The sequence below is a fragment of the Fistularia commersonii genome, chromosome 3, assembly GCF_037954325.1.
Source record: "Fistularia commersonii isolate RoL2024-O1a breed Wild chromosome 3, RoL_Fcom_v1.0, whole genome shotgun sequence".
Taxonomy (NCBI): Eukaryota; Metazoa; Chordata; class Actinopteri; order Syngnathiformes; family Fistulariidae; genus Fistularia; species Fistularia commersonii.
In genome coordinates this window covers 24,645,797-24,665,683 of record NC_141286.1, presented here as the reverse complement: position 1 = coordinate 24,665,683, position 19,887 = coordinate 24,645,797, and the positions used below count along the sequence as shown (strand labels likewise).

General features: G+C 42.8%; 1 protein-coding gene across 3 annotated transcripts in view; it reads right to left on the bottom strand.

Annotated features, from left to right (window-relative positions):
• Positions 1-481: 481 nt before the first annotated feature.
• pcdh9 (protocadherin 9) overlaps positions 482-19,887 on the bottom strand; it is a 233,046-nt gene continuing 213,640 nt past the window's right edge. For 2 of the 3 annotated variants that reach the window (XM_086144361.1, XM_086144360.1), the window contains one exon: positions 482-3,276. In XM_086144361.1, coding sequence (XP_086000487.1) covers positions 2,906-3,276 — 371 coding nt within the window. In that variant the 3' untranslated portion in view covers positions 482-2,905. The remainder of the gene's footprint in view (positions 3,277-19,887) is intronic. The other variant, XM_086144359.1, reaches the window with a different exon arrangement.

The window sequence follows — 19,887 nt, the reverse complement described above, 5'->3', positions numbered from 1 at the left end:
GGGTTGACGGTACGCGTCAAGTCAACGGCACCGGCGTCAAGCAGAAAACCGGGAGGGGGAAAGAAGAAATAAAATTAGAATTATCATTAGTAACTTAACACCTTCGTCAGGGACCGGGCACTAATAACGTGGCATATTCACGGATGTAACATCAAACGGATCTCTTTCCGCTTTGGCTACACGGTGCTAATTAGCGTAAACGCGCTAACGTGCGAAGCCAGTGACTTAAACTGTCGAAGCAGGGTAAAAGTACCACGTAGGTGAAACATTTTTTTTTACTCGGAGCAAATTGAACCTCTGAGATGATCATACCGTACACAGGTTAAGCATACACATAATTAAAACATTTATTGCGGTAGCTGAATACCTGTAGAGTAGTAACAAGGATTAAATGTTTGAATATTGGTGATGCCGAACACCCTCACGACTGACATACGTACATACATACATACATACATACTGCAATTAGCAAATCACTCCATCCCACTGAACTGCTTTATATCGTGACATAAACATGAAAAGTGCTTTACAAACCAAATATTTAATGCACAAATCAATTTCCTACTCCATCGAAATAAGATGGGACGAGGATGAGTTAATTTCCCAAGAGGCTACATCTTTAAGCATGCTGTTCCGTGTGTGAGTTGCCGTCCATGCTGTGGAGAAAGAAAGAAACCAAACGGTAAAAAAAAACAAACAACAACAACAACAACAACAAGAGAAATAACTCTTCTCAGACGGTGGAATGACAGACGGTCTGTAAGGCCAAAACACACCGGCGGCGTGCCGCGCGTGTTAAAAAGAGCCGCCCCTTGTTGTGTTCTATTTACAAACGTGCGCCGACGCTATCGACGCGCCGGGGGTGCACATGCCCTATTTTCCATCGCGGACGCCGTGGAAAAGATGCGTTGCTATTTCTTTTTCCCTCTTTTTTTTTTTTTTTTTTTTTTTTTTTCTCCCGTCAGCTCTGCCGGAGAGCCGACGTCAGCGCGGCGGCATCTTTGGTTAGGACGGTGGACGACGGGGGGCGATTACGTAAGAGGCCTCGGGGTAGAAAAAGAGAACGAAACGGACTAAAAAATGGGTCTGGAGATGAAGACGGCGGAGAAAACAAAGCTGGAATCAATCGTAAATAAACAGTTTGACGCGCGCGACGGCTAGCGTAGCATACTGGGAGCGTACACGGAAGTTTCTAGAAGCAGCTGACTTGGATATACACTGTTCTGTATATTTCCTGTGCATCGTGTATTTGCAAGTGTATTTGCAGTCGCTATGTCCTCTATTGTAAGTCGCTTTGGATAAAAGCGTCTGCAAAATGCAATGTAATGTAATGTAATGGGTGTGTTACTAGCGTGTCGTCGGCGTACGACTTCATCCGCAAAGGTGCAAAACGGGTTTTTTTTGACTCCCTCCGCGGGCAAAAGGGGGCGCTGTTTGCCGCCAGGTGTGTTTTGGCCTTCACACGGTCGCCCCGTCTGTATTTTTTCGCCGGCGTTACCGGATTTGCGCAGAACTCGACGCTCAAAGGCATTCGACTGTCGGACGGAAAGAAACAAAAGGAATGAGAAGTCATCCCCCGCCACCTCGTTCTGGTCGTTCTGAAAACGGGCGTTTTAGTATCCACTTGTAACGTCATGAAGGCACAGTGATTTAAAGTGTTATAATAACCTGTGTGTTTTTCGCAGCAGTGGAACAAAGGGGAAAGAAATCATCTGTGTGGAAATAATATATATATATTATAGTACACGCGTGGATAGATGGAAACTACTTCTGCAGGATTGTACTCATCGGGAATCACAATTGGAGTAAAAGTCTTTACAGTAGTAAGATCGACATTAGATAAAACATTTAGCCATTTACAAATATATTGCTATTTAATCGTACTGTCAAAATCTGTTTATAGAGCAGGAGCGATCAGAGCTGATCCTTTTCTTAATGCACATGTTGAGCACTGACATCCTTCATACAAAAAAAAAATGTTTTTCAATTTTTTTCAATTTTCTTATTCTTTTTTTGGAAAAAAAAAAAAAAGTTTTGCATGTAGTTTATTTTATTTCATTTTAGTTTTTTTTTTTTTTTCGGGGGGGGGAGTAATGAGACATGGGGAACACTTAATATATCGAGAACGGGAAGAAGGAGCCGGCGCTCCCGAAGGGGGGAGCGATTACAGAATTTGGTCTAAGGTTTCCTCGTCCTAGCTACTCCCCGATTCCCGGTCGGCAGGCCGTTACTACGACGACCGATAAACCGCCCTACTCGCTGTGGTTATACGGGTACGTGACAGTGGTTATTTAGCCTTATTTACAAACACGGAGACGATGACGGGATAAACAAGCGTCCACCGACAATGTTTTTTTTTCTGTTTGTTTGTTTTTTTTTTTTAAGAACAACACTTGTCCAATGCATCTCGTTTCCTTTGATTGCGTCGATTAATATAGTCCAGGGAGAACCAAACTGATAAAAAAAAAAAAAAAAAAAAAATGAAAATAAAAATAAAATAAAAAAGAACTCGTCACAACCACACCACAAGTATATATTGGTCAGCCACGGTAGTTTCTTCTTCTTTTTAAAACATCTTTTTCAGTATGTTTTCACCGTACGACACGCGCCGTTCCTCCAAAACCACACAAGAGAAGGAGCTCGGATGGTTCGGGGGCGAAATGTTAGAGGGAGGGGGATCCGGGTATCCGCCGAGAGAACAAGTCTTTCCCTCGGGGGGCTTCAACAAAGTTGGCGTTAGCGCTAGAAGTTCTGTCGACTACGCGGTCCGTGTGGCTTTCCCACTGCAGAAGCGAAACTCAAGGGGACGGGAGATGTTGCAAAGAAAGAAAACAGCGATGCGGTAAGAGCTCGGGTTACGCGGCGGGTCCGTTTCCCCGTGACGGGACGCGGGATAAGGTCCACCTTATAGCTGCTGGTCCTTCGGGCCGTCCGTGCAGGACGTCGGCTGGCAGGACTTCAAGCTCATCAGCGGGATGTCGGCCATCCCGCCGCCGGTGAAGTGTCCCTCCCCGCTGCCGAACTGCTTCTTGTCGCCGAAGTGCTCCGACTGCCCGCTCTCGTTTTTCCAGCCTCTGGTCAGAGTGTGCCCATTGAGCAGTTTCTCCTTTGGACCCCATTCCCTCTGAGATCCGAAGCCGGACACCGGAGACTTCTGCTGCTGGTACGAACCCAACGTCGGGGGCATCCAGCAATTGTCCGAGTGTCCCAGGACCAGGCATTCCTGGGTGCACATCTCCGTGGCTTCCACCAGGCCGCGAGGTCCTAGAGGGCCGTCTAAGACAAGAACAGGTCCATATATCAGAGTCCAAAACTACAAAACATTACCAGCCATTAATTGTGAGTTAAGCTAAATCGCTATGCAAGTTTAGCCTCTTCCCGATGAGGGCGAGGGGCCGGCGAGCTCGGTTTTTACCGACAGGCAAACGGCGAAAGCACAAAGGCTTCCATGGCGGCGGAGCGACGAGAGACAATCGGAGGTGGGTTTTTAATTTGACAGCCGTTCGCCGCTCCGCTGAGCACGTCTGTCACTTCGGAGGCGCCCACGCAGCAACGGAGGCCCGGCTAGCGGAGTAAACTAAAGAAAAGAAAGAGTAAGAAAAAAAAAAAAAAACAACAAAATAAACGCCGTCGGGCGTCAGGCGGGTTCGCCGAGGAGGCCGACGTGACATGACGCTCACGCTTAGTTGTGCGTGTCGCCATAGCAACAGGCCATCATGACTGTTAGCTGTATGACACACTCCGTGATTAGGAATCGGGGCTTTATGGCCGCCACTCGTTTGGAGTTTATTTTCAGCAGATTGCTTGTGTTATTGAAGGATCCATGTATGTAAACACACACACACACACACACACACACACACACACACGGGGAGAAACTTGAAGATGTTCCAGTTATAGTTGAAAGCTAGTGTGTTGTATCCTGTGTTTGAAACAAAGCGCTAACGCTATAACACTTGTTTTTTCTTTTTTTTTTTTCCCTTTTTTTTAAATTTATTTTGTTTGCCGCGGAAGTCGTTCGAATCACTCAACTTCTTGTGCGGCACAGCTACCTCAGCACTAGAGGCGCGCGGCGGTTAGTTAGCACGGTAGCTTCATTTGTTCATGCGTTGGTTCTGGTCGGACCATGTTGGCTGGCAACGGGCGGGAGGCCGGGTTCACCGACCAATCACGAGGCGACATATAGACACGTAGGACCATTCACCCTCTCACTCACATGTTATATAGAAACATGCAAGCATTCAGTCATTCATTAATTTACGTCATTTAGACATGTGACCATTCACTCCCTCATCCACATGGCATATAGAGATATGAGCATTCACCCTTTCATTCCTACATTTTATAAAAATGTGTAAAAAACATCATATAGATGTGCACCCATTCACCCTCTAATTCACATGCATAATAGACACGTAAAACTATTCACCCTCTCATTCAATAGATTTATATAGAGACATGCACCCGTTCACTCAGTCAGTCATACGTCTTATAGAGACGATTCACCTTTCAGACACAAAACCATTCGAACTCTCATTCACACATTATATAGACGTGCAACCATTCACCCTCTCATTTATACATTACATGCATCAATCACTCACTCACATGTCATATAGACACATAAAACTATTCACCCCCTCATTCACTCATTCAACAAAGACATATATAAAGATATGCATTCATTTGTGTCATTTAGACAAACAACCATTCAATCGCTCGTTTTATATAGACATATATGACTATTCACCCTCTCATTCATATATTATTTATAAATGTGACTGTTCACTCACTCCCTTACATCATATAGAGACATGCAACCATTCATCCTCTTGCAGTGATCCTTGGCTATAACGCGGTTTACTCTTCACGGTTTCGCTACTTCACGGATTTGCATTGTGCATTGTGTTCTGCATTCTGATTGGTTAAAAAGTCACTCCGCTTCTTCTCCACCTGTGCGTCAATAACGTTGCAGTTTAATATGTACAGGTACGTAAAACAGCTCGCCAAATTTACATGACGTACGTGTAAATTCTCCTCCGATTTCGAGTTTCTCTAAAACCCATAATCTTGACAAAACACTCTGGAGCAACAAAAGCACCTTGCAGGGACCAAAAGGCAGCGGAAGATGCTATCTATCGCAGATAAAGTTAAACTTCTGGACATGCTAAGGGAAGGTAAAAGCTATGCGGCTGTAGGTCGGAATTACGGAATGAATGAATCTTCCGTTCGTTCCATGAAGAAGGAAGAAAAAACACATAAGGACGACAGAAGCGATAAGTTTTAATAAAAATGCAAAAAAGGGTTGCAACTGTCCGCAATTTTTTTCATAATCATTTTTAATTTTCTCCCGTTTAATCCAATAACTCGGGTCGCGGTGGGCGGTGCTAATCTCCGCAATTTGAAGCCTTCTGTTCACATTGATGATTAAAATTATTATTTGACAGTACAGTGCAGAAGTTATTTGTTGAAAAAAAAGTTTCAAAAGTACAGTACTTTTATTTGTGAAACAAACAATTGAGCCTGTAAAATGGTTTGATCTTTCTTTTTAATATATAATAGAGTATTTAATTGTATAATAATTGTAAAAAAAAAATAAAGGTTTCAACTTCACAGATTTTGCCAATCACGGGTTCTTTTTGGAACGTAACCCCCGCGAAAAACAAGCGTATACTGTATTGTTTACAAATGTGAGTGTTCGCTCACTCCCATACATCATATAAAGACATGCAACCATTCATCCTCTTGTTTATACATTTAATAGAGATATGCAACCATTCGCCGGTAAAAACACATCAAAACATTCACTCATCCATTCAGCATCCAGGAAGCAATGCAGATGCAGGTAGGACATGGAGAAATTTTGGAAAAAAAAAAGTTCTTCTTGGCTTAAAAAAGGAAATAAAGTACGCGCTGCACATAAAGCGTTGGAGTGGATTGTGGGTTCTTCTTGTCGGGTCGGAAGTGAGAAGCCTCGGAGAAGATCTTAACCCGTCTTTTTTGTAGAAAACATCAAACTCCCGCCGCCGCCATCAGGTTCTCCACCAAGAAATGGCCGTGACCGGGAAGCACAAGGGCACGGCTCGGGTGTCCTCGCCTTCCACCGCCGCTCAGTTACGGCGCTACCTTCATGCAGAAGGACAACCGCTGCTCAGCTTATCTGTGTGTGTGTGTGTGTGTGTGTGTGTGTGTGCTTTCACGGCGAGCCAAAACAGCGCGGCGTGATATAAATTACAAAATGAAAATTGGACGAATATCGATTTTTTTTTTTTTTGGGCTTTCTTTCTGCGTGAAGGTCACCGAGCGTCGGCGAGCGGTCCGAGACGTCCAGCAGAGTTTCTCACCGCCCGGCGGTGCGGAATAAAGGCCGCTTCGTAGCACAAGAGGGAAAAATTAAAGATTGAATTAAATATGGAGATTATTTTCAGCAGGAGAAACAGCCTCAGGGTAGAATCATGGAGGATACAGGACATGTCAGTGTCTGGATAGCTGTCGCTCTGCGCAGGAATGAATAAAATTAATGGATAAAACTATAAATATATGTTTTGATGTTCGATCTAAGTGTGATCACCACGGTGACCAAACAATAGGAATATTTCCTTGCGAACATCCGTTTTTTTTTTTTTCTTTTTCTAGCAAATATTGAAATCATTCTCATTTCATATCAAAAACACTCGGCAGCCGTAACCCGTGAATAATAACACATAAAAAAAAAAAAAAGGTTTTATTTTTAATTTTTAATTTTCAGCCCCTGTTTGTTTGTCAGCTTTCAAAAGGGAATTACGTTTTTTTTTTTTTTGGTTTGTTTTGTGTGTGTTTTTTTTTTTTTTTTTTGTCCTAAAAGAGCAAATGATAACTATTTGTCCTCATTTGTCTCTTTTCCCTCACAAACAGGTAATTGGCTAGTGCTGCTGGGAAGGATCTGTAATATTTCAAAGGGCTGTTTTCTGGGCCTGTTTTTCTGTTTATTTGTTTATTTATTTATTTAATCCTCATTAAATAAAAACTTAGACAATTTACAAGTAGTTTACAAAGAAGAGAGAGCTTATTAGGAGAGCACGAGGAGACGTGGAGGGGGAAAATCGAGGGCCGGGTCCGGTGCGGATCGGAGGATCTGCCTGAGATCGGCGTTGTTTTCACCAAGAAATGCACCGTAAAGTAGCTGCAGGATGCAAACCGGTCTTTCTGTGTGTGTGTGTGTGTGTGTGTGTGTGTATGGGCCTTCAGCTGGCTGCGGTGACCCCTTAACCTTCCTGTAACAGGTGCCTTTTTTTTTTATTTTCACATTTTCGGGAAATGCAAAATGGAAAGAAGGGTTAAAATGAGCCGTATGCTCTGGCGGAGGGCGGTGGGGTACGTGCATGACGATGTGCACGATGTGCACGGCGTGCACGCGGCGGGCCGACTCTCTATCTTCCCTGACGGAGAAAAAAAAAAAAAAAAAAAAAAAAAAAAAACATCTGTACGACGCGAAAGGACACGTCTATTCATCAGGCCTGCCGCGGGGAGGGTCGCGGGTGGGACGGGCGGCGGCGGCGGCGGCGGCGGGGGGGGGGGGTCTGACATCACATCCCGGCGAAAAAAAAAAAACCTGGCGGCCGAGACGGGACCGACCGCGCTCACCTACTTACACCGACTCCGTCGTCCATCACGGTAACAGGCAGCCATAATGGCGCGTGAGTAGTCCAACCAGGACACGCATTATCATAATTGCGCGGACAACTGCCGAGAACAATAATACATGGCACCCGCGAGATAGCGAGATGAATTCATTAAATGGGATTGTAGACAAGTAAGTAGACGTCCGGGGAGCTATTAAGGAAGAGAGATGGAGGCGGGACGAAGGACCTTCTGGAAGGAGGAGCGAGCGACGCGACGGCGGCCGTGACTTTGTCTCTTTCGGGTTCGGCTACGAACGGGTCGTGTGTGAATTTGAGCCCGACGGCGGGAGTTGATATCCGTTTTTCGGGGAGGAACAAAAGCCGGGCTAATGATTAACAGAGGAGCCGTTGCGCTTTGCTATTCCCTCGGCGTGGTAAACATGACAATTTGCATGCAGATTGGTACAATCAGTGGCCCCGGTGGGCAGCGCAGGATAATTTGAATCAGACGTTTTCCCTGCTAATCTCTGCGTACCTGCTGTTTGAGATGAATCAGAGAGAGAGAGCGTGAAAAACAAAAAAAAACAAAAAAAAAAAAAAAAAAAGATGGAAAGACCACTTCAGGTACAGAGCAGAATAATAATAATAAAAAAAAGAAAAAAAAAAAAGCAAAGATCTATATGGGCTTTCGGAGCTCCAAAGCTCAGATCTGAAGAAAACAATGCGGCGTAAATATACAGGACTGTCTCCGAAAATTAGATGAAAAAAATGTAAAAAAATTCAATTAAAATTAGAATTGAATTCAATTATTAAATTTAAAAAAAAAAATCATGATATTTGATATTTTGAGATAGGATTTTTCGCGTTTTCTTAAGATGTAAACCATAATCAGCAATATTAAAATAATACAAGGCTTGCAATATTTCAGTTGATTTGTAATGAATCCAGAATGTATGACATTTTTGTTTTTGTAATTGCATTGCAGAAGATAAAGAACTTTATCACCATATACTACTTTTCTGAGACACTCCTGTATATATCTATCTATATATGTATATATAGATAGATATATACAAATATATACACGATACAAATAACAACATTAACAGCCGACAGGTTTGCAAAGGTTACGACGCAGCGGCAAAATAAAACGCCCCGACAAACATAACTTATATATTTAATGGGTTCCTAAATGTATTAGCGGGCTGGAAACTTCTTTCCAACAAGTCTGACAAATGGAGCCGCAGCGAAAGGCGAAAGGGAATGAATTCAAATTTACACCCCGCTGCGTTTAATCCAAATAATTACCGCTGTCATTTCTACTCTATTTTTTTGATTCGTTCACTTCAGCCTGGCCTAGTTATGTCTGCAGTTTCCAAATGTAATCAGCACCGAAACGACTACTACTACGACTACTACCATAACGTACGCGGTACCCTGACATTGTTTACGTTCTTTTTTTCTCTTATGAATGTGACGTCAGCTGTTAGCATGTAACCGTTAGCATTATTTGTGCCTGTTCCTCCCTGTTCATACCTTTGTGTCACTCGATCAAGGGGGCGGGTCCAGTAAAATCATAGCGAAATTACCGAGAACAACACTAAGTCCAAATTTTTCCTTTGTTTTAGTGTCAAGGAGAACACGTAAATTATAAAAAAAGTTGTATTTTTTTGGCGGGTCTCATAGCGCCCCCAGAACTTGCGAATCCACACCGAGCATACAGGTTTCTTATTCACCTCCACCAACAAATAAGAAGCGGCCCATTTCTCTTGGAAAAAACCCTGTCAACGTTTCACTCTTGACAAAATCTTACTGATGAGGGCGTCGGGCCCAACGGAAAAAAAGGTACCGTAATTTCCGGACTATTGAGCGCAACTCAATATAAGCCGCACCGGCTAGCCGATCGCTATCTCGGGCTTCCTCCTGCGCACTACAACCGTCAAAGTCGTCTTCTTCGGTGTCGGAGTTGAACGGACTCGGAATTTCCCGGTCATTTCATCGGTCTGATGTGACGAGGAATGTTTTAGCGGCGTGAAGCTGGTTAGCGTCCCCCACCCAAAAAAAAAGGCCATATATTAGCTGTATCGTTTACGTGAAAAAAGTTGCGGCTTATCGTCCGGAAACTACAGTACATTTGTAACAATAGCTAAAAATGCAATTTACAGACCCGGCATTGCTGTCGTCTGCTAGGAGTTCTGATTCACACGTGTTGCTAACACTGACTAAAACACTGCACCCCTTGCACACAATATAGGAACTGCATTTTAATTTTTGATTTTTTCGTTCATGATTTTTATGTATTTTTTTCATTTATGCCACGGGTGGGATCGGCCCCCCTGGCGGGCCAGTACCGGCCCGCGGGCCGTACGTTTGACACCCCTGCAGTAGATCGTCTACTGCTTGTGGTCCAGACCTGCTCCACATGGAAAGTGCCAACAAGCAACTCCGCATGTATGACGCTTCCAAACCTCGAGGTTCAAGCGTGCTTAACGGCATCAACGGGTTCTCACAGAGTTCTGCAAACAACAAGAACATTTGGGGATGCGGACAGGAGGAGTCGGAGATTGAACCGCCGGCCTTCCCAACTCGCCTACAGCCGCCCTGAAAGCGCCTTACGGACGTTGAGCGTCAAAGCTAATTAGCATCTAGCTAAGTCATTAAGTCCTGGGTCGGGAATCTGTGTACATCATGTTTTTTTGGGGTCTTTTTTTTGTTGTTGTTCCCTTTTAAGGGGAGGGGATTTTCGATTACGTGGCGCCGAAGTATTTCACGAGCGGCCGGATGGCTTACAAGCAAATCACCTAATCGATAACCTGCCAACGCCGAATCCCCGTGCCGGTCGGGAGGAACCCGGAGGATGTGCGGTGACATCCTGTTCCTCGGCCCGCGGAGCTCTGGGCAGATAAGCGTTCGCCAGCCGCGACACGGCGGCGGCTGATAAGGCGCCTTGAGTGAAATTGCAAAGAAGGAAAGACCCGGGACGATGGATGGAAAGATGAGCACGATTGGGAATATTTACAGGCTCCTCTTCTTCTTCCTCTCCTTCCGCATCTTCAGCAGCAACGCGAGCAAACCAGCGCGATAAGTGTGGAAAAGTGAGTCGGACGGACGAGTGAAGAGGAAGAACGGGAGGATTGAGACGCAGTGTGGGATAAAGGAGATGGATAGACAGAAGGAGGAGAGAGAGATGGGCAGATCAATAGATAGAGTGATAGAAAATTCAATTTAGTTAAATTAAATTAGATAAAAATAAGAGAAAATTAAATAAAGTAAATTATAAATCAAATTAGATAGATAGATAGATAGATAGATAGATAGATGGATGGATGGATGGATGGATGGATGGATGGATGGATGGATGGATGGATGGATGGATGGATGGATGGATGGATAGATAGATAGATAGATAGATAGATAGATAGATAGATAGATAGATATTGAAAATTTAATTAAGTTAAATTAAATATTACTAAGATGAAATTATATTAAGTAAATTGAATTAGATAGATAGATAGATAGATAGATAGATAGATAGATAGATAGATAGATAGATAGATAGATAGATAGATAGATAGATAGATAGATAATTCAATTGAGTTAAATTAAATTAAATAAAATTCAAATTTGAAAATTCAACAAACTACAACTATCTTATAACTAAGTTAAAATATCAAACCAAGTAAAATGAAATTAAACGCAGATATAGATGGACGGATGGACGGACGCTCTAAAAGAACCGCCCAGAGAACAAACAAGCGCCACCAGCGCCAACTGTTTATTTATCGGCGGGGCCTCCGACCCCCCGCGGCAAACACGCCGCCGCCGTCGCCCGCGCACTCGCCGTCCGCGGGTCGCAGAGGTCACCGAGGAGGAGAGGAGTTCGTTTCACCGAGTATTTTCCTCTCCTCTCCACTCTTTTCCTCCCCTCTTTTTTTTTTTTGTCTGGCAGCTATAACTAATGAGATGGTGTTTAGCTAATTAATTGGATGCACACTATCAGCGCTGATGCGCCGGTCCCAGACCAACAACCTGCAGCGCTTAGAATGGCAAGGGGAATCAGCACTGATGTGTGTGTGTGTGTGTGTGTGTGTTGATTGAGAATGTGTATCTGTTGTCCATAGGGCTTGTTTATTTTTCCATGCTGCTGAGCGTGCCCAGATGTTGTTATTTTGGGGATGAACGAGGCTTTGTTTTGGTGCCGCCGCCGCCGCCGCCACGCCTGCTGCCTCCAGCAGCCGCCGCCGCCGCCGCCGCCGGAACCCACGGGGCGAGGGTTTTCGGGGGCCGCCGCCTTCATCCTCTCACCGCCAATTAATCGGCGCGTGCATCTGTGCACGTAGCGACATGCAAGGCTATAAACACACTCTGCAGGCGACACAGCCTGAGAGCAAATACGTACATCGCAAATATCTCAAGGGTTCTATGTGTGTGTGTGTGTGTGTGTGTGTGTGGCGGAGGGAGGTGCGGGGGTTTTGCAAAGAGCGAACGGGTTGTCAGGCGGCGTCCGACACGGCATACAGATGCGGCTCGACCAGAGTTTGCAGCCATTTTTTCAAAACTGTGATCTACAGTAGAGGCCACAGTGGCCGGGCGGTGGATATTCTAATGAAGGGAGCGGCGCCGCCTCTGGGGAGAAAGTGTCGGGCTGAGGGATCCCTTTCTATCGTTCCCTCCACGGCCGTCTCCTGAGAGGAGATGAAGGGCTGGAGGGAGGCGAAAACAGAATACAAAGACAAGAAACGGTAGGGGAGGAGGAGGAGGAGACCAGAAGGAACAGGATGAGTGAAGAAAACCAAAAAAAAAAAAGAAGCAGATTCCGGGATGTTAGCGTTGTTTTCCCGACAAATATTTCAGCTGTAGAGTTTCACATCTTCCCTTTTGGAGGTAAAAAATACTTCTGTTAGAATAAAAATGGGTGGATGGATGCACACAGTGGAGCAGATTTTTTTTTTTTTTTTCAGGGCTTAAAATAGCAAAAAAAAAAAAAAATAATGTTTTAGATGTAAATGAGGGGTTCAACCTGGATCCATCACGGAGCCTCTTATAGAGGAAAAGCGCTCTGCTGGAATCGAACCGGGAACCTTCTCTCCGTGAGGGCTGCTGATAAACTCATTTTTGTCCTTCGTGTTTTTATCATCGATCGGATCTTTTCCCCGTTTCGATGACCCAAAGGCTTCCCTTCAACTTTACTCTCCGCTGCTGTTTACATCACAATTGCACCACCTCGGCGGTCCCGATCAAAGATGGTGAAATTTAGCGATTAAACATTTAAAAACCAGCTGTTTTATGGGTGAAAATGTTTCTTTTCAACAACACTAAACTGACGTTTCCTTGGAGCGGGCCGGTGCTCATATAAATCGTGTTTTGACTTCACTTTCCAACTTCAAAAAACAGATTTTTGTATTGGGAGGGATGTTGCGTTTCGTCTCGGCCTGTGAGGGAGAATACATGTTGCAATGCAAACTTGATATTTTGTCATTTATTTTCCAGTTTTACCACGTTATTGTTGCAAAAAATGTTGAAAAAAAAAAAAAACAGTTTGGATTCGTCCATTTAGTACAGCGATCCCTCGCTATAACGCCGTTTACTTTTCACGGTTTTGCTACTTCACGGATTTGCATCATGCATTCTGATGCACTCCGCTTCTACCTGTGCGTCCATAACGTTGCAGTTTAATATGTACACGTACGTAAAACAGCTCGCCAAATTTACACGACGTACGTGCAAATTCTCTCGCGATTTCAAGTTTCTCCGAAACCCATAATGTTGACAAAACGCTCTGGAGCGACAAAAGCACCTTGCAGGGCCCAAAAGGCAGCGGAAGATGCTATCTATTGCAGATAAAGTTAAACTTCTGGACATGCTAAGGGAAGGTAAAAGCTATGCGGCTGTAGGTCGGCATTACGGAATGAATGAATCTTCCGTTCGTTCCATAAAGAAGGAAGAAAAAAACATAAGAACGACAGCAGCGATAAGTTTCGCAGCAGCAATAAGGTCGCGGTGGGCGGTGCTAATCTCCGCAATTCGAAGCCTTCTGTTCACATTGATGATTAAAATTATTATTTGACAGTTCAGTACAGAAGTTATTTGTTGAAAAAAACATTTCTAAAGTACAGTTCTCTTTAATGTATAATAGAGTATTTAATTGTATAATACTTGTAAAAAAAAGTAAAGGTTTCTATTTCACAGATTTTGCCTATCATGGGTTCTTTTTGGAATGTAACCCCCGCGAAAAACAAGGGTTTACTGCATTCGTACTTTTTGGATCTACAAGCGTCCGAATAAAGAGCTGTTTTTTTTGTTTTTTTTTTTTTTATTATCATCAATCACGACTTCTATCCTTGTTCGTCACGCCAAGAGACGGAAGCTGCCGTGAAGCTTTTCGGAAAAACAACAGAAGTCCTGACCTGAGCGGACCCGTCTGGAAAACGTCGCGCAATGGCGGTTGAGAACAGGACTGAAGTCGCCGTCCTCTGTTCGCGACTCCGGGGCTTTTCGACACAGAAGAAAAGCCCGGGGGCGAGGGAGAGGTCAGATATCTTTGTATTTTATTTATTTCTAAATATATCCCTTGTAGGAAATGATGTGAAATCCGGCCGATGGAGGACTGCAGGGTAAAAAAAAACAAAAAAAAACAACCTTGACTTCTGCGCCACGAGGAAGGGCATCAAAATCCCGTAAAGTCAGAGTAAAATCCAGCGACAAAACTTCCAGAAATTTTAGCTAGCACACTTACTGTCACGTAAACTCCCACATCTTCATGACGGGAAAGCGTGAACCTCAAGCCAGGTGATACAAGTACTTGGCGCCGCGGCCTGGTTCTCTAAAGACACAGCGTTTCCTCCCGTTTAGCTCGGCGACCGACCCGGGAAACATTTCATCACGAGTCCTTGAGAAAAGGTTGACATAGGAGACTCCATAAATCAAACGGCGAGGGGACGGCGGCGCGATGGGAGCGCTGGGATTACTTTAAATTTAGGAGATGAAGCTATTTCCAGTTTACTTTCCAGGAGGTTGTTCTCTGAGCGGGGGTGAAATCTGTTTCAGTACCTATTTTTATTTTATTTATAATTGAATTTTAACGAGTCATCGGAGATACAGGGGCGCGGAGGTTATGGAGACATAGAAGACATACGGCCGTTCACCCTCTTATTTATTTGTCATAAAGAGACAAACGACTATTCGTTTGCACTTCTGGTAAATCGAGGGTCTCCTTTTACCTCCCTTTGGATTGCGGCCGGAACCCGGAGAATCCGGGAGAAACTCTGGCACATGTAGTCCTACGATTCCCAGTCGCCGTAGGTGATGCAAATAGAGCATAACTTCCAAATGAAACCGGTGCTTCATCATCGTGGGCAGCTGACGGGAAAAACACAACCACCCTGTCCTGTCGAGTTGCCCTTGAATATTAAAAATATACGGTGTATTTTGGTTTACAAAGGTGTACCTCAGTTTACTTCATTTTACTTTAGTGCTCCGAGGTGTACCTGAGCTTAGCGCAATGCACTTTGGCTAACCACCAGATAGCAGATACTCGATTTACAAAGGCATACTTTGGTTTACAAAGGTGTCGTACAAAGGTGTACTCTGGGTAACCAGGGTGTACTCTGAGTAAGCAAGGTATATTCTCGGTTACAAGGGTGTACTTGGGGTTACAAAGGTCTACTCTGGGTAACAAAGGTGTACTTTGGGTAACAAAGGTGTGCTTTGGGTGACAAAGGTGTATTCTGGGTTACGAAGGTGTACTTTGGATGACAAAGGTGTACTCGAGGCTGCAAAGGTGTACTCTGGGATACAACGATGTACTTTGGGTAACAATGGTGTACTTTAGTTTACAATTGCATCCTTTAGTTTACCAAGATATTCTCTCGTTTACAAAGTTGTACTCTGGGTTATGAAGGTGTACTTTGGGTAACAAGGATGTACTTTGGGTAACAAGGGTGTACTTTGGGTAACCAGGGTGTACTTTGGGTGACAAAGGTATATTGTCAGTTACAAAAGGTGTACTCTGAGTTACAAAGGTGTACTCTGGGTAACCAGGGTATATTCTTGGTTACAAAGGTGTACTCTGGGTAAGAAGGGTGTACTTTGGGTGACAAAGGTGTACTCAGCGTAACCAGGGTGTACTCTGGGTAACCAGGGTATATTGTCAGTTACAAAAGGTGTACTCTGGGTTACAAAGGTGTACTCTGGGTAACCAGGGTATATTCTTGGTTACAAAGGTGTACTTCAAGTAACAAAGGTGTACTCTGGGTTATGAAGGTGTACTTTGGATGACAAAGGTGTACTTCGGATTGGAAAGTAGTAAATCGGGTTACAAAGGTGAACTTTTGGTAAAAAGGATGTACTCTGGGTAATCAGGGTGTGTTCTGGATTCAAAAAGGTATACTCGTGGTTACAAATTAACAATGGTGTTCTTTGCCTTACAATTGCATCCTTTAGGTTACGAAGGTGTAGTTTAGGTAACAATGGTGTACTTTAGTTTACAATTGCATCCTTTAGTTTACAAAGATGTACTCTATTTTACAAAGTTGTACTTTGGATTATACAAAGGTGTACTCGATGCTGCAAAGGTGTACTCTGGGATACAAAGATGTACTTTGGGTAACAATAGTGTACTTTAGTTTACAATTGCATCCTTTAGTTTACAAAGATGTTTTCTGGTTTACAAAGTTGTACTCTGTGTAACAAAGGTGTACTTTGGGTAACAATGGCCTCCTTTAAGTTCCGAAGGCATCTCTTAGTTCTCCAAGGTGTACCTGGGTTTGCCACAGTTTACTTTTATTGACCAGCAAGTTCTCAGGTTTATCGAGTACTGCTTTGGTTTCCCTCAAAAATATCAGTTTTTTTAAAAGTTTATCTTTAAATTGTTTAGTCTTTTGTTCCTTTAATTTCACTTTGATCTGGACTAGATACAAGTTTTTTTATTTTATTTTATTACCTTCTTCAATTATTATTTTTTTTTATAAACCAAATGTAAGAAAATTGTCTGTTTTTCCGTATTTTTTTTGTTTCCCCCCTTTATATGTATCATTACTTCCATGGTCATAGTAGAGTGTGATTGAGAAGCGGGGCGAGTAAAAAGCCCGTAGCAGGAGGCCTGTACCGAGTAATAGTTTTCTTTTTTGCTTTTTGTTGTTGTCGTTTGGATTTTTTTAAATATTTTTTTTTTTTACTTTCTGTTACTTTAATTTGTATTTTCCAAGCAGGGAATTTTCTTTTTCCTGTAAAAACCTGCCAGACAAAAACAAGCGTTTAGAAGAGCCCGCTTTTAAAACGCTAAAAAGTGAAAGGGATGAGAAACGGTCGGCCTCAACAGCGGCATATTGACGATCATCGCCTGCCGCAGAAAAGAGTTTGATAATAAAACGGAACCTCATTATTCTCAAGAGAACGGTGTGATTGCGGCGTTGAAGCCCAGCTCTCTGTGGTTGATAAGCCTGATTGCAGAGCGTCCTCGGCCTTCGTATACATTTCTTCAGAATCACCTGAGGGGAATGCATGGCGCCGTGCAGGTGGGCGGACTGGAATGGATGCAAGGGAAATTTGGAAAACGCATGGATTCTGTAAATGGGATTTTACTTTTTAAATTTTCTTGCAATCTTTTTCTGTCTTTGGAAAAGGACGTCGATCTCACGCAGAAAAAAAACAAAGTCAAACTCTTCATGCTGTGTAAATTCAGTTCTGGGGCACCGAAGCTCAAAAGGTTGACGGTTCAATACTCGACCCAAGCAAACAAAAAGATCCCGAACCCCAGGTGCTACAAAAAGAAAAGTATGTCTGCAAGATTTATTCAGGCTCATCTTAGTTTCCTCAAGAGCAACTTGGCAACCAGAAATGACTGAAATCCTATCTTGACCGGCCCAAGATGACAGAGCCGCAGCTGATTGGCTGTTTGGAACATTGGACCAATCAGGACTGAGGATGACGTAAGACGTCTGATGATGTTTGAAGCTAGCGATATTTTTAGGGGTATTATTGCAAGTTTAAAATGGCTACTATGTGTACGAAAAAAAAAAAAAAAAAATATATATATATATATATGTGTGTGTGTGTGTGTGTGTATATATATATATATATATATATATATATATATATATATATATATATATATATACATATATATATATGAGAGATGAGATGAGAACAACTTTATTTATCCCGAAGGGAATTGTTGTGCCAGAGTTTCAAGTAAAAACATAACAGAAATAGATAATAGTAGGAAGGAGGAAGAATAAGAAATACAATGAATAAAAATTGTCTTATATATGTCTTCTATATGTATATATATATATATATATATATATATATATATATATACATATATATATATATATATATATAGGTATATACCAGCAAGTATCTATCTATCTATCTATCTATCTATCTATCTATCTATCTATCTATCTATCTATCTATCTATATATATTATGTATATAGAATATATATATATACTACTGGAGTGTGACTCCAAATCCAGACCTCCATGGGTTAATACATTTCATTTTCCATTGATAATTTTTGTGGGATTTTGTTGTCAGCACATTCAACTATGTAAAGGAAAAAAAATAATAATAAAAAAAAAAAAATATATATATATAGGTGTAGGTGTTTTGAACTTGCAATAATATCCCTAAAAATGCAGTTTACTCAAAACATCATCTGATTTTTTCCGCCGTCCGCAATCTTGATTGGTCCAACACATATATATATATATATATATATATATATATATATATATATATATATATTGCAATATTTTCCATATTAATGCTAGTTCAAAACAGCTACTCTCTATATAAATCTGCTACTATACAGTAGCTGTTTTTTGAACTTGCAATAATATCCCTAAAAGCGCTGTTTGCTATATATATATCTAAAGTCATTATATATGTTTTGTTGTTCTCTAAGCATAGCAGGTAAACAGAAAAGAAAAAAAGTAATTACTGCGAGCTGGGACATTTTGAAAAGATTGTTGGCACAATAGCTGTGATTTTCTATAGGATTTGTATGGTTATGCTAATGCCGAGTCACTTTAAAAGTTTGCGTCGGTACCTATTGTTGTTGTATTGTTTGGAAGGGAGACAATGAGGCAAATTAAATTCAAATAAAAAAAAAACAAATAAACAAACAAACAATAAAATTAGCAGTCCTGTCGGACCCAGCCGGAGCCGCTGCACCTGTCCTCGAATGCCTTACTCTGCACGGGAGCTGATTTCTGGAAGGGTTTCTCAGCGTTTTAGTCCAAAGACCAAAGAGAAAAAAAAAAAGAAAAAAAAAAAAGAAAGGACAACTAGGAATTAATTAAAGGGCTTTTAATCACGAGCCCAGCACAGCCAGGATTTATTGCATCTTAAAAATAGCAGGGGGTGATCTGGCCAATGGAAAAAAAAAAAAAAAAAAAAAGTTCACTCCGGCGTTCCGGTGTGTTTTCCTTGTTTAATTGTGTCGCGAGGTGAGGTTCGCTATCAGAGGCGGCGGGATGCGAATCCGCCGAGCTCCACGGAGCGGTCGCGGGGGCGGATCCAGGCCGGATTTCGGAAATAACATAGACATCCGGCGAACTAAAACGCCGTCAAATGACTCGATCATAATCTCCGCCCCTCCTTCCCCCCGTCTATATTTAACAAGAGACAGGTGGAGGGAGGAGAGGCGAGGTCCCCGGGGTAATACTGACGCCATTTGTCTCTCGCAACCGGGATTCACACCCGAGCTCCGGCGACGGTTTGCAACCATGTCAACCTGTTAAGAGATGTGTCAAAATTTGCAACTTCCTCATGCATTAAATTGGCTGTCATGGAAGAGGTTTACATCTTCTCTTGGAGAAACAACTGCCGGGGAGCAGCCAGAGAGACGGAGGCGGAGAATGTGAATGTTAGATGAGACAACTGGGCTTTTCTGCACCTCGAGCAGAACCCGGGCGCTTTTCCTTTTAACGCTTTGACTAGTTTGGATTTTATGGTTGTCAAGGCAACGGTGGACTGATGCGCTAACAGAATGGATGCTACATGCTAACACGTTGGCTACGGCTCATCGTCATGGAGGTGATCTTTGAGATCTTGTCCGATTGGTGCCGACCGACGGCACCTTCTTACCTGGGGGGGGTGAAACGGTGGCCTTCAAGAAGTAGCCAGATCTGACCAGTTGTTTCTGTTCTTGGATCTTCTACAAGAACGTCCAGAAGTCTTCCTTTCCTTTGGGCTTTTCCCTTCAGGGGTCACCACAGCGAATCCACCTTCTCCATCCAACCCTAATCTCTGGATTGTCCTCTCTCACACCAACAAAT